At 42.6% G+C, this 12,776-nt stretch overlaps 1 protein-coding gene across 8 annotated transcripts in view; it reads right to left on the bottom strand.

The window, feature by feature from the left end:
- Positions 1 to 12,776, bottom strand: part of MARK3 (microtubule affinity regulating kinase 3) — an 88,820-nt gene that overhangs the window by 28,522 nt on the left and 47,522 nt on the right. For all 8 annotated transcript variants that reach the window (XM_084791958.1, XM_084791956.1, XM_084791959.1 and 5 more), the window contains 7 exons: positions 6,548 to 6,618; positions 4,461 to 4,517; positions 2,665 to 2,901; positions 2,376 to 2,495; positions 2,063 to 2,162; positions 1,655 to 1,767; positions 450 to 603 (listed from right to left, as the gene is read on the bottom strand). In XM_084791958.1, coding sequence (XP_084648084.1) covers positions 450 to 603; positions 1,655 to 1,767; positions 2,063 to 2,162; positions 2,376 to 2,495; positions 2,665 to 2,901; positions 4,461 to 4,517; positions 6,548 to 6,618 — 852 coding nt within the window. The remainder of the gene's footprint in view (positions 1 to 449; positions 604 to 1,654; positions 1,768 to 2,062; positions 2,163 to 2,375; positions 2,496 to 2,664; positions 2,902 to 4,460; positions 4,518 to 6,547; positions 6,619 to 12,776) is intronic.

Here is a 12,776-nt window from a genome sequence, read left to right on the forward strand (position 1 = left end):
CCAACAGTTAGAGGACCGTACCCACACCAGCCTCTGATGCTACACAGGGACAGCAAGCCAATCTCTGCCTCACTAATTTTATTTAGACAGGGTTTCTCTGTGTAGCCTTGGCTGTCCCAGACTCACTTTGTAGACCAGATTGGCCTCGAACTCACAGTGATCCGCCTGTCTCTGCCTCCTGAATGCTGGGATTAAAGGCGTGCGCCACCACCACGCCCAGCTTAAACATTTTTATTTTATTTTAATTTATGTCTGTTGGTGTGATGGTGTCAGATCTTGGAGTTACAGACAGTTGTGAGCTGCCATGTGGGTGCTGGGAATTGAACTCGTGTCCTTTGGAAGAGCAAGCAGTGCTCTTAACCACTGAGCCATCTCTCCAGCCCTGCCCCATCAATCTTGCCTACACAGCAGAACACATTCAGAAGCTGCTAGAATGGTCTCAGACTTACCATGATCACTGTACCGCCTCTGCTTCTGACTTGAAGAAACACTTCTCTGCACTTTGTGGTGAGGGGACTGGCCAGTGCTGTTGCTGAGGTCACTGCTTGGCCGCGCCTTAGCCAGTGAGAGGTTGCTGCTAGAACTGGAGTCGCTAGCGTCCAGCTGCGGGAGAACGAGAAGAGCAGCAGCCATGCACAGAGCCAGCGACTTGTCAGGACACTGCTCACTGACACACTCCTCTCAGTCAGAGAGGGTCATCACAGTGTACAAAACAACAATATAAACTCAGTCAGAACAGTGTTTCTCACTGCTGGGAATGCTGGGAACAAGAATGTACTTTAATGATCTCCTTCCTGGGCCTTTTCAAGGGACTAAGATAGTATGTGCTGTTTCCCCTTTTGGGTATTTTAACACCATTTTCAAACTACTAGTGACTAAAGTTATCTTATAATTGTATACATTTGTGACATTATTGATCATAAAGGGTTATTATCTTTAAGTTAAAATAGTAGCTTGTGGGCTGGGGAAATGGATCAAGCATTAAAGGCTAGACTCACAACCAAAAATATAAAATAGTAGCTTACACCTGCAGGATAGGAGAGGGCACCAGATCTCATCATAGATGGCTGTGAGCCACTATGTGGTTGCTGGGAATTGAACTCAGGACCTTTAGAAGAGCAGACAGTGCTCTTAACCACTAAGCCATCTCTCCAGCCCCTATAGGCAAAGTTTTAAAATAAATACGAAATGTTATATTGAAAAAAATTAAGGAAAGAGTTACATAACCAATAATTTTTTTGTTTTTTTTTTTTTGGGGGGGGTTCTGTTTGTTTGTTTTGTTTTTTCAGACAGGGTCTCTCTGTGTAGCCTTGGCTGTCCTGGTCTCGCATTATAGACCAGGCTGGCCTCAAACTCAGGGATCCACCTGCCTCTGCCTCCTGAGTGCTGGGATTAAAGGTGTGCAACACCACTGCCCAGCATAATTTTTATTTTTTTATTTTTTAAGATAAATTAAAATTAACTTTTTTGGAGACAGGGTTTGTTTTTTTTTAGTACAGGCCTTGAACTCATTATATAGCTGAGGACAGTATAAATTCCTGATTCTTCCGTCTCCACTTCCTGAGTGCTACCAATACAGGCATATGCCATCATGCATAGCAAACTGACCTTTTTTATACAGGGTATGCAGCTTTTGCTCTCTAAATACTCTTACCTCTGAAGACTTTCTCCCCAGTAACAAGTATGTAGCTGTGATTTCATCATATTTCATTTTACTAAGAGATTCTTGAATTTCTTCTTGGGAATATCCCATTCCCACCATAATATCTAAAAGATAAAATGTGATTTATATATTTTACTTGAATTGGAAATCATGCTAGCATAGGAAAATGAACGTTCTTTGATTTAGAAGGTTACTTGTTTCTAACTTAAGAACTGCCAGTGTCCCTGGGTTCTTGGAGCAGCTATAGAACACTGCAGGTAGTAAGCTCCTGACTGAGACAGAACGGGTCATCCATCTCTAAATTCTGTGCTTCCTATCCCTTCACTGTTGTTTGAGCCACACTCACAGGAGTAAAGCATGTACAGTCCACACACATAAATTTGTAGACACAGTAGTTACCTATTCTCTTCTGGTCTGAGATGTCTAGTTCTGGTTCAACAAATGGCTTAAGTTCGTCTTCCTCATGACCTGCGTTGATCCACCTGTCCTTCATGATTTGCTGAAAGGTGAACTGTGTGTTAGCAGCACAGAACAAAGTATCTCAACAATCACAATATTTAGGGCCATCATTTAACACTTCAGTGAGTAACACTCTAAAGGAAACAATGAGGGTTTGTTTGTTTGTTTCACTTACTACTTAAAACCCCAGGCAAGTGTCAGTGTCACACAAACTGAGCCAAGTTCTAGTGTCCCTTCCTATTGGCGTGGTTACCTCGAGAGTGCCACGTTTAACTGGGTTCAGCACCAGGAAGCGTTTGAGAAGGTTCTCACAGTCCGTGGACATGTAGAAAGGGATTCTGTACTTCCCTCGCAGTACTCTCTCTCTTAGTTCCTTTGGAGGTGCAGGGAAGAATGAATAGTTAATTTTAAATTAAAAACAGTGACACTAAAACCAAACTCATAAAAGCACCCAAACAAATAGAGCATCAAAAACGTTTAACTATGCAATTTTATAAAACTGGTTAATTTTTGAAGCTCTTGGTTGCAACTGTTTCTTATACCTTCAGATTTTGACCATCAAAGGGAAGGGACCCACTGACAAGGGTGTACAGGATGACGCCGAGACTCCACACGTCGACTTCTGGCCCATCATACTTCTTGCCCTGGAAGAGCTCAGGGGCTGCATATGGAGGACTACCACAAAACGTGTCTAGTTTACTGCCAACAGTAAATTCATTGCTAAAACCAAAATCTGCTATTTTGATGTTCATATCTGCATCTAATAACAGATTTTCAGCCTAGAGGGAAAACATCAAGACAAAAATGAAACTCAACCAAAATACAATTGTGATAACAGGCTCAGGCATTTCATAAAGGCTTTATACAAGGACTTATCTCCTAATTAGTAAAATCTTATTTTTGGAGAAAAAAGATAAATTAAAATTCTTAATTTGATATTAACAACTAAATACAGATTAATTGTAAGATAAATTTAAATACCAAATACTTCAAGGTCAAGAAACTTATAAAGCTTCTTCAATTACTAAGAGGCTTTAAAAAATTGTTTTAGAGGCCGGGCGTGGTGGCGCACGCCTTTAATCCCAGCACTCGGGAGGCAGAGGCAGGCGGATCGCTGTGAGTTCGAGGCCAGCCTGGTCTACAAAGCGAGTCTAGGATAGCCAAGGCTACACAGAGAAACCTTGTCTCAAAAAACCAAAAAAAAAAAAAAAAAAAAAAAAAAAAAAAAAAAAAAAAAAATTGTTTTAGGTAGTCACATTTGATAAAAACCACTAAATGGCTGTAATTGGGTATTACAGGGGAAGGAGAATGCCCAGCCTCACTGCAGAGACACACCAGTCACTTGTGATGATTGCAGCTGATAGCCTGCTGTCTGGATGCACAAAGCTGAACAGGACAGGGCTGCCCCAGGAGCTCATATGGTAGGGTGGGGAAGCAGGAAGGTAATAGGCTGTGGAGATCTGAGTACTACGATGGGTGGGTAACAACAAGCTACAGGTCCAGCACAAGAGGTTCACAGAAACTCTGAGAGGAAACGAGACTGAGAAAGGAATAGCTTGTCCCAGCTGTGTTTGAGGGCAGACTAAAGGGCTAGAAGTGCACACAGGTGAGACAACATTTCTGTCAACAACTCAGAGGCAATGGATGGAGAAAGATGCCCCACAGTGAGCATGGCTTGGGAGGGGGCAGGCACCAAACAAGCAGGGCTAAGAACTTCAGTTTTCTACCCTCAAGGGGACAGAAAACCACTCAAGAGTTGTTGAACAAGGAAATGACAATTTTATGAGCATTTTCTTTCTGCTCTGTGAGGCCTAATTCCTTGCCAAAGGAGAGCAGTGAGTGATGCAGCCCTTGGAGGCCTCTAACAGGCACCACAGCTTACAAGACAGAACGCCTTCTAAAAGGTACAGGGATCCACTGTGTTTCAGGGTACCTCTGTGTGGCTGTCTTCCAGAGATGAACTACTAGGCACCTTTACTGAGACCTGAAATACTTTCTATAAACTTCACTTAAAACAACAAAAATCTCTTCGCTATATATCTTGGTGAAAGGCCAGGCTAGGTGGAGCATTCCATTAATCCCAGCACTGAGGGAGGGAGAGGCAAGCAGATCTCTGTGAGTTCAAGGCCAGCCTGGTCTACAAAGTGAGTCCAGGACATCCACGGCTACACAGAAAAATCCTGTCTCATAAGACTCTGCCGCTCCCCACACCTTGGTCAAAAGGAGCCAAGCATTACACAACATATCTTTCTTATTGAACAATACGATCTAACCTTCATCTGCAAAATGTCCACCAAGAGAACTATATATATAACTTAATAAGGGTGTTTGGGCTCACCTTGAGGTCTCTGTGAACAATCCGTTTTTGGTGACAATACTGTACTGCGGATACAATCTGGATATGAGAAAAGTTGGGTTAATCACCACTGGTATAGACTCACAATTATAATATTAGTTTATCCTTGTCTCTTCTTCCTTTTTTCTTTAATTCATTTAATTTTATTTTATGAGCACTGGTGTGAGGCTGTCAGATCACCTGGAACTGGAGTTACAGGCAGGTATGAGCTGCCATGTGGGTGCTGGAAATTGAACCTAGATCCTTTGGAAAAGCAAACAGTATTCTTAACCACTGAGCCATCTCTCCAGCCCATTTTTCTGTGCTTTTCAAGACAGGGCTTCTCCAGGACCTTAGCTGTCCTGAACTCCCTTTGTAGACCAGGTTGGCCTCTAACTCACCGAGACCTGCCTGCCTCTGCCTTCCTGAGTGCTGGGATTACAGGCGTGCACCACCATGCCTGGCTTTTGAGGTTTTTCTTAAAGGTTACTTTTGGATTCTGCTTTTGAATCGTATCTTACAATCTCTTGCCACTTTCCATATCTCTTCCTCTAGCTCCAAACAACTCTAACCTGACACCACAGTGACTGCAAAATACTCAAAACTGATTGCTGGGGGTCTTGGCAGCTAAGAGTTGCTCTTCCTGAGGACCCAGGTTTGATTCCTAGCACCCACATGACAGATCATAGCTGTCTGTAACTCCAGTTCTAGGAGATCTGACACTCTCATATAGCATACATGCCACCAATGCACATGAATAAAAATAAATAACTTAAAAAAAAAGCCTTGTTGTTCGTTTTCTGGTATTAAGCTAGAAACAATTCTTTTTTTTTTTTTTTTTTTTTTTTCCCCGGCTTTTCGAGACAGGGTCTCTCTGTGTTAGCCTGGGCTGTCCTGGACTCACTTTTGTAGACCAGGCTGGCCTCGAACTCACAGCGATCCGCCCGCCTCTGCCTCCTGAGTACTGGGATTAAAGGCGTGCGCCACTATGCCAGGCAAAACAATTATTTTTTAGAAAGACCCAGAGCCTGAGTGTTTTCTACATTAAACAATTCTTTCTTTTCTTTTTATTGTTGTTGTGGGTTAGGGGGTGTGCTTTTGAGACAGGTTTCTCTGTGTAATACCCCTGGCTATCCTGGACACTCTGTAGACTAGACTGGCTTCGAACTCACAATAGATCCACCTGCCTCTGCCTCCTAAGTGCTGAAATTAAAAGCATGCACAACCATTGCAGGGCCAAAATAATTATTTCTAAGAAAGACTTGGAGCCTGGGTATTTTCTGTGTTGGGCTATGAGATACCTACCTTCAAGCCTGATGACCTATGCTCAATCTCTGGGGCCCACGTGGTGGAAGGAGAGAACTGATCTACGTTTGAATCCCTCAGAACACACAGAAAGCTGGGCATAGTGATGTCACCTATAACTGCAATACTGGGAAAGAGGGGACCAGCACAGCTTTGAAGCTTACTGCCCAGTCAGTCTAGCAAATCAGTGAGAAACTATTTCCCAAAAATAAGACAGAAGGCAGTAAAAGAAGATTTAGGTGCTTGTCCTGACCGCTACATGCATGCCCTGGCAAATCTGTGCTAGTATGTATACACACTAAATAAATCTAATTTTAAAACCCTACAGAACCCATCAAGTGTGAGCCACATTCACTGCTAACAGTGTTTCAGGTATAAAAAGTACTTATATATTTTTAATAGCCAATCAATATTCTGAGAAACTGCATGTGCATGTTTGTGTGGCGCCCAGAGGTAAACACAAGATGTTTTTCACCAATCGCTTTCCACCTTTATTTACTGACAACTGTGTGTGTCTATATGGAGGTCAGAGGTTAACACTGAGTGTCTTCCTTTACTGCTTCCTATCTCCTTTCCCAGCGTGAAGGTTATAGACGCAGAGTTCTGTGGGTTCTGGGGGATTCAAACCTAGTTCCTTGAGCTTGCATAGCACGCACTTTACTGACTGATCCATCTTCTCAGCCCTGGATGCCACTCTTAATTGCACTACCAGGATTAATAATGCAACTTACTGAATTAACAAAGTAAAGACATTTTTAAAAAAGTAAAGACATGTTAATTCATACTTGTCTAAATTTAGCTCTTGCTTCTTTTTCCTTCATTCTTCCATGTGCAACCAAATAGTCAAATACTTCACCTACAATAGAGAGAAATATAATTAAGCAGAAATCCTACATCTGGGCATTAATTTCCCACAAACGGATATTGATTCAGTTTTAGCAAAGTTCTAATCCTTTTTTATTTAATACATTTTAGATTTATTTATTTTATTTTATGTGTATAAGTGTTTTGCCTGGATGTATGCCTGGTGCTTACAGAGGTAAAAAGAAGTATTTTATTCCCCCAGAACTTGAGTTACAGATGGATGGTTGTGAGTCACCATGTGGGTGCTGAGAACTGAACCCTGGTCCCCTGCAAAAGCAGTAAGTGCTCTTAATCACTGAGCCAACTCTCTAGCTCCTATTTTTAAATTTCAAATAACTTCAACTCTAAGTTTGAAGTTACCAGTTGTAAAACATGATCACTAAGCTATAACTGAAGCTTAACTAAGCTCACAAGGATAATCCTCAGGTTAAAGGAATAACCACAAGACCTTAACACATTTAAATTATGCAGCTTTCTGTCTCTCCAATAGGCCTCAACAGAAACTGAGCAATCAAGATGGAAAGGTAAGCCAGGTATAGTGGTGCATGCCTTTAACCCCAGCACACACAAAGCAGAGACAGGCAGATCTCTGAGTTCAAGACCAACCCAGTCTAAAGAGATCCCCTACCTCTCTCTCTAAATCAACACACACACACACACACACACACACACACACACACACACACACACACCAGCCCCGCCTCCCACCAAATGTATCTTCTTGTGTTACTGTTAGTGAATAAAGTGTTACTTTATTCAACAAGTGTTTGAATCACTCATGCCCTGGGAAGTGCAGCAGCAAGTTCAGCAGAGCCCTTCGTAACGGGATCTCCTGCTAACAGGAGAAACAAGGAACACAAGTACTCAAAGTCTCAGAGGGCCATGAATGCTGTGAAGAAACAGGAATAACAAGAGGTTGTAGGACATGCTTGTACTCCGCTAACTGTCTGTCTAATGGAGCGGACATTAAAGCTGTCAGAGTGAAATTCTGCACACACACACAGAGCTGAGGGGAGGGAGTAGTAAGGCAGCCACAGGTATTGGAGAAGTGTGAGCAATGGACAGAGTGGAGGGCAGGGCCACAAACCTTCATCAGGTTTGGAAAGGGCTCTGGCTAGACTCTGTGAGGTGAGAAACTATCAAGAAATAACTGACTCTATGAAAGGATCATTGAATTTTAGAGTGCAAAGAGTCAGGAAGAGAGAAAGGATAGGAAGCCCACTGCAGTTATCAAGTCAAGCTTGAGCATGACTGGCGATGTGGAGATGCGGCAGTGGCTCAGGGCAGGGTGAAGCTTGTGAGGCCAGCACAGCTCGGTATGGTGGTGTGCCCAGCAGCAATCCTATGCCTAGGATGGTGAAAGAGGAGGACCTGCGTGAAATCTTTAGCTACTGTAGTAGTTTAAATGAGAGCTCCCGTACATTCTGGTATTTGGATATTTGCTTCACAGTTGTTTGGGGAGTCTTCACAGGTATGGCCTTGATGAAGAAAGTGTTTACTACTATGAGCTTTGAGAGCTTAAAATCTCACCCCACTTCCAGTTTGTTCTCTCTGCTTTGTGCTAGTGGCTGAAGATGGGAACGCTCAGCTTCCTGTTCCTGCTGTCATGATTTGCTGCTCTGCCTCCCCGCCATGAGGAATGCTTATCCCTCTCAAACTACAAGCCCAAGTAAACTCTTCCCTCTATAAAGGTCATGGTGGGTTTGTTTTGGGGGTTTTTCGAGATAGGGTTTCTCTGTGTAGCCTTGGCTGTCCTGGACTCACTTTGTAGACCAGGCTGGCCTCGAGCTCTGAGTTCTGCCTGCCTCTTGGTTTTAACAGATTAACAGAAAAGTAACACACAAACATACAGCTACATAGCCATAGTTCATGGCTAGCCTGAGATACGTGAGACCCTGTCAAACCAGCCCCCTAACCAACACCCCAAAACCAACCAGCCAACCAACTAACCAAACAAATCCTAGTCAGTGGTTGAAAGTGCTTGTTACTCAACCAAGAAGACTTGAAGTCGGATCACTGCATCCCCGGAACAAGGCAGATGTGTTCTTGTGGGGCCTATAACCCCAGTGCCATATAGGGAGAGTCAGGAGGCGCTCTGCAGCTCACTGCCTCACAGCCTACCTGAAAAACTCTAGTTCTAAGCTAAGGAGAGATCCTACCTTAAAGGAGTAAGGGACCAAGTGACAGAGGAGAAAACCTAATCACACCCCATTTTCTGTGACAGGCACACACAAGCACAAGCCTCATGCACACACATGCACACATACCACATACATATAAAAAAGAAAACTATTAGTAGATGACATCCAAATATCCAAATCATAATTTATTCATAAATTCAAATGCAACATAAACTCTTAAGAGATTTCTGCACATATGAAACACACTCAAAATAACTAAGCTTTATAAATCAGGAATATAATTTTTAAGCTGGAAAATATTTCCTATTAAGAATGTATTAGCACTCAGATTAAGCAGCTGCACTGAAAGCCTCTAAAGGTATTTCCTATGTGAGAAACGCTGGTGGCACTCCAGGACAGAGACAGCACAGCTGGGATGGAAGGCTGAACAGGGAACAGAATGCCTTTAATGTAACTGTAAATTTCGGGCCTTGAACTCAGCTCGCTATGGCATCCCTGACAGGCATGACCATTCTGAGCTTTAACTTTACCTATAACAAGTAGATGCCATGAATGACTTGTAAAAATTTCTTGGCAATTCTAAGATATCAGCAAACAACAAGGTACTGCCAGGCATGATCTACATGCCTTTATTTCCAGCACTCAGAAGGCCAAACCAGGCACATCTCCATGAGTTTCAAGCCAGCTTGTCTGCAGAGCAAGTTCTGAGGCAGCAACAAGTACACAGGGAAGCCTGTCTCAAATACAAAGAAAGGGAGGGAAACAGGAGGGAGAAGGGGAATAGAAAAGCTACCAAGTTTTGGTAGTGGTTGAGCCAGTTGACTGACAGTGTGTTGCTGAGCTGATTTAAACAAGACATGGCATATTGAAGACCGTAGGACACCTTAAGTTAAACTGCTTAGGGCTGCATCCGCATATCTACTGTGATGTTCAGCCCATTAGATGCCATATGCCAGGCCCCACAGCCACTGAATTTACCCCACAATTTGTCTTTCCAAAGCCCGTCTTCATTTTAGCAAACCAGGATGCTTCTCCTATGTTTTATTCTTGCTTCCACTTAAGCATAATAATCTGTAGCTGGGACACTTTGAAAAGAAACAGAAACCAGTGACAGACTAACAAGACAGAGGCTCTAGCTCTGTCGGTGGCCTAGAATGTACTATGTAGAAGAGGATGGCCTTGAACTCAGAGATCCTTTTGGTTCGGCCAGAAGTGATGGGGTTAAAACAAATTGTGCCTGTTCAGATATAACCAATGGACAAGTCATTCTCCACAGTTGTGCGGGAGCGGGGACTGGCTCTGACATGAACTCCGGTGCCCCAGATTTGATCACTTCCCCTTGGTGGGGAGGCCTGGTGGGATACAGAGAAGGGGAAACAGACTCTCTGGATGAGACCTAATAGGCTGTGGTCATATGGTGGGGGAGAAGGTCCCCTTCTGTCTAGGAGAGGGGAATAGGGCAGAAGAGGGAGGGAGGGTGGGAACAGGAAGATATAAGCAAGGGGATAACAATAAATTATAATAAATTAAAATTTAAAAAATTTTGCTGGGCTGGAGAGATGGCTCAGAGGTTAAGCACATGGACTGCACTTCTGGAGGTCCTGAGTTCAATTCCCATCAACCACATGGTGGTTCACAACCATCTGTAATGTGATCTGATGCCCTATTCTGGCCTGCAGGTGTACATGCAGGTAGAGTACTGTATACATAATAATAAATTAAAAAATCTTAAAAAAAAGAACAGACAACCACAAGTACAAGTCACTATACCCCAACACACAATTAAAAAAAAAATCGCCATCATGCCTTTTAAAAAGAGACTAGTTTAATAAAAAAAAAAAAACAAAACATACAAACAAACAACAACAACAAACCCTGTGTGTAGTATATGTGTAAGCACATGTATGTGCAGGTGGGAGCCTATGCTGGAGGAAGGCAGAGAATGACATCAGGTGCACTTCTGTATCATTCTGTTTTATTCTCTATCACTGAATCTGAAGCTAGGCAGGTACCCAGCGAGTCCCCTCAACCCTCCTGTCTTTGCTCTCAAGAGTGTTGGAGAGGAGAGGAGAGAGAGAAAGGGAGGGGGGGGAGAGAGAGAGAGAGAGGGAGAGAGAGAGAGAGAGTGAGAGAGAGTGTGTGTCTGCTGCTCTTGCAGGGAACTTGGGTTCAGTTCCCAGAACTGACATAAGGAGGCTCACAACTGCCTCTAACTATAGTTTCAGGGGATCAGATGCTCTCTGTGGGTACCAGCATCCACGTGGTATACAGAAATTCATGCAGTCTCACCCACATATACATAAACAAAAAATTTAAATATTAAGTTAAATAAAAATAAACACAAAATACATAGTCAATAATGGATTCAGAGTATGGAAGAATGGTGTTGGGAGTAGACCCGTAATAACTCACCCCATCCCATGATAAGCTTGTAAATGTTTCTTTTGCAATTTACTTTCATTTCATGTGCATTTGTGTTTTGCCTGCATGTATGTCTGTGAGGATGTCAAATTCTCTGGAATTGGAGTTACAGACAATTCTGAGCTGCCATGTGGGTGTTAGGAATTGAACCTGGGTCCTCTGGAAGAGCAGTCATCATCTCTTCAACAACCCCCTTTTAAAAATATTTAAAATTGTTTTATGTATATAGATGTTTTGTCTGCATGTATGTTTGTGCATCATGTGTAAGCATGGTGCCCTGAGAGGCTAAAAAAGAGTGTTAGATCCCTGCAACTGGAGTTCAGTGGCTGTGACACCCTATATGGGTGCTGGAACTAAACATTTGCTCTTAACCACTGAGCGACCTCTCCAGTCCCAATAAGCTTATAATCTTGATTTAATGGTTAATTCACAACAATGAAGCTATGATTTAACTTTATACTTTCAGGTTTTATAACTTGTATGAATGAATTAGTCATAGAATTATAATCCTGTGGCATGCAACATGATGTGTCTCTAGGAGTTTGTAAATTAATAAATGTGCTAGTTAGTTTTTGTCAACTTGAAAGAAGCAAAAGTCACCTGGGAGGAGAAAACTTCAATTAAGGAAATGCCTCCGTCAGAATAACTTATAGGCATGTGCCAGTGTGGCATTCTCTTTCTTAAATGTGAGTGAACCAACCCACTGTAGGATGTGGCAATCCTGGGCAGGTGGTCCTGGAAAGCATAAGAAAGGCAGCTGAACTGGAACCCAGAGGCAAGCCAGTAAGCAGCATTCCTCTATGGTTCTGCCTACATCCCTACTTGAATTTCTCAGTGATGGACTATGATTAGGATATGGAAGCCAAATAAGCCTTCTCCTCCCCAACTGCTTTTGGTCATGATGTTTATTATAACTAATACAAAAATGGACTCTAATTCTGACTTATTGGATATCTGCTATGTGCCAAGCATGGTGCTAAAGGCTGAGTAAGAGCAGCCAACCAGGAAGCACCTGTTCTATGCAGACAGTGGAACTCAGGTAGCTCCAAACAACCTCAACCCTTAAGAAGACTCTTTAGAACCACAGAAGCTATACTTGTAGTTATATGAGCTAAAACCATCATTTTTGGCTTTGGGAAAGATAAAGACAGCAATAGCATTAAAATCTGATAGAGTTGGAGATGTAGTTCTGTGATAAACCATATAATTTTAAACCCTGATTTCAATCCTCAGAGCAAAAACAAGATGACAACAAACAAAACTAAGAAACGGATGAAAAATCTAATATGCATTAAAAACCTCAAATGTACCAGGTGATGGTGGCATGTCTTTAAAGATTTATTTATTTATTTAATATATCTAAGTGCCTTATCTGCATGTACATCTGCATGCCAGAAGAGGGCACTAGATCACATTATAGAATGTTTTGAGTCACTATGTGGTTGCTGGTAATTGAACTCAGGACCTCTGGAAGAACAGGTGGCTCCCCAGCACTTGGGAGGCAGAGGCAGCCAGATCTCTGAGTTTGAGGCCAGCCTGGTCTACAAAGTAAGTCCAGGATAGCCAGAGCTGTTACAAAGAGAAACTC

Source organism: Acomys minous (genome assembly GCF_964271855.1).
Source record: "Acomys minous genome assembly, chromosome: 8".
Classification (NCBI taxonomy): Eukaryota; Metazoa; Chordata; class Mammalia; order Rodentia; family Muridae; genus Acomys; species Acomys minous.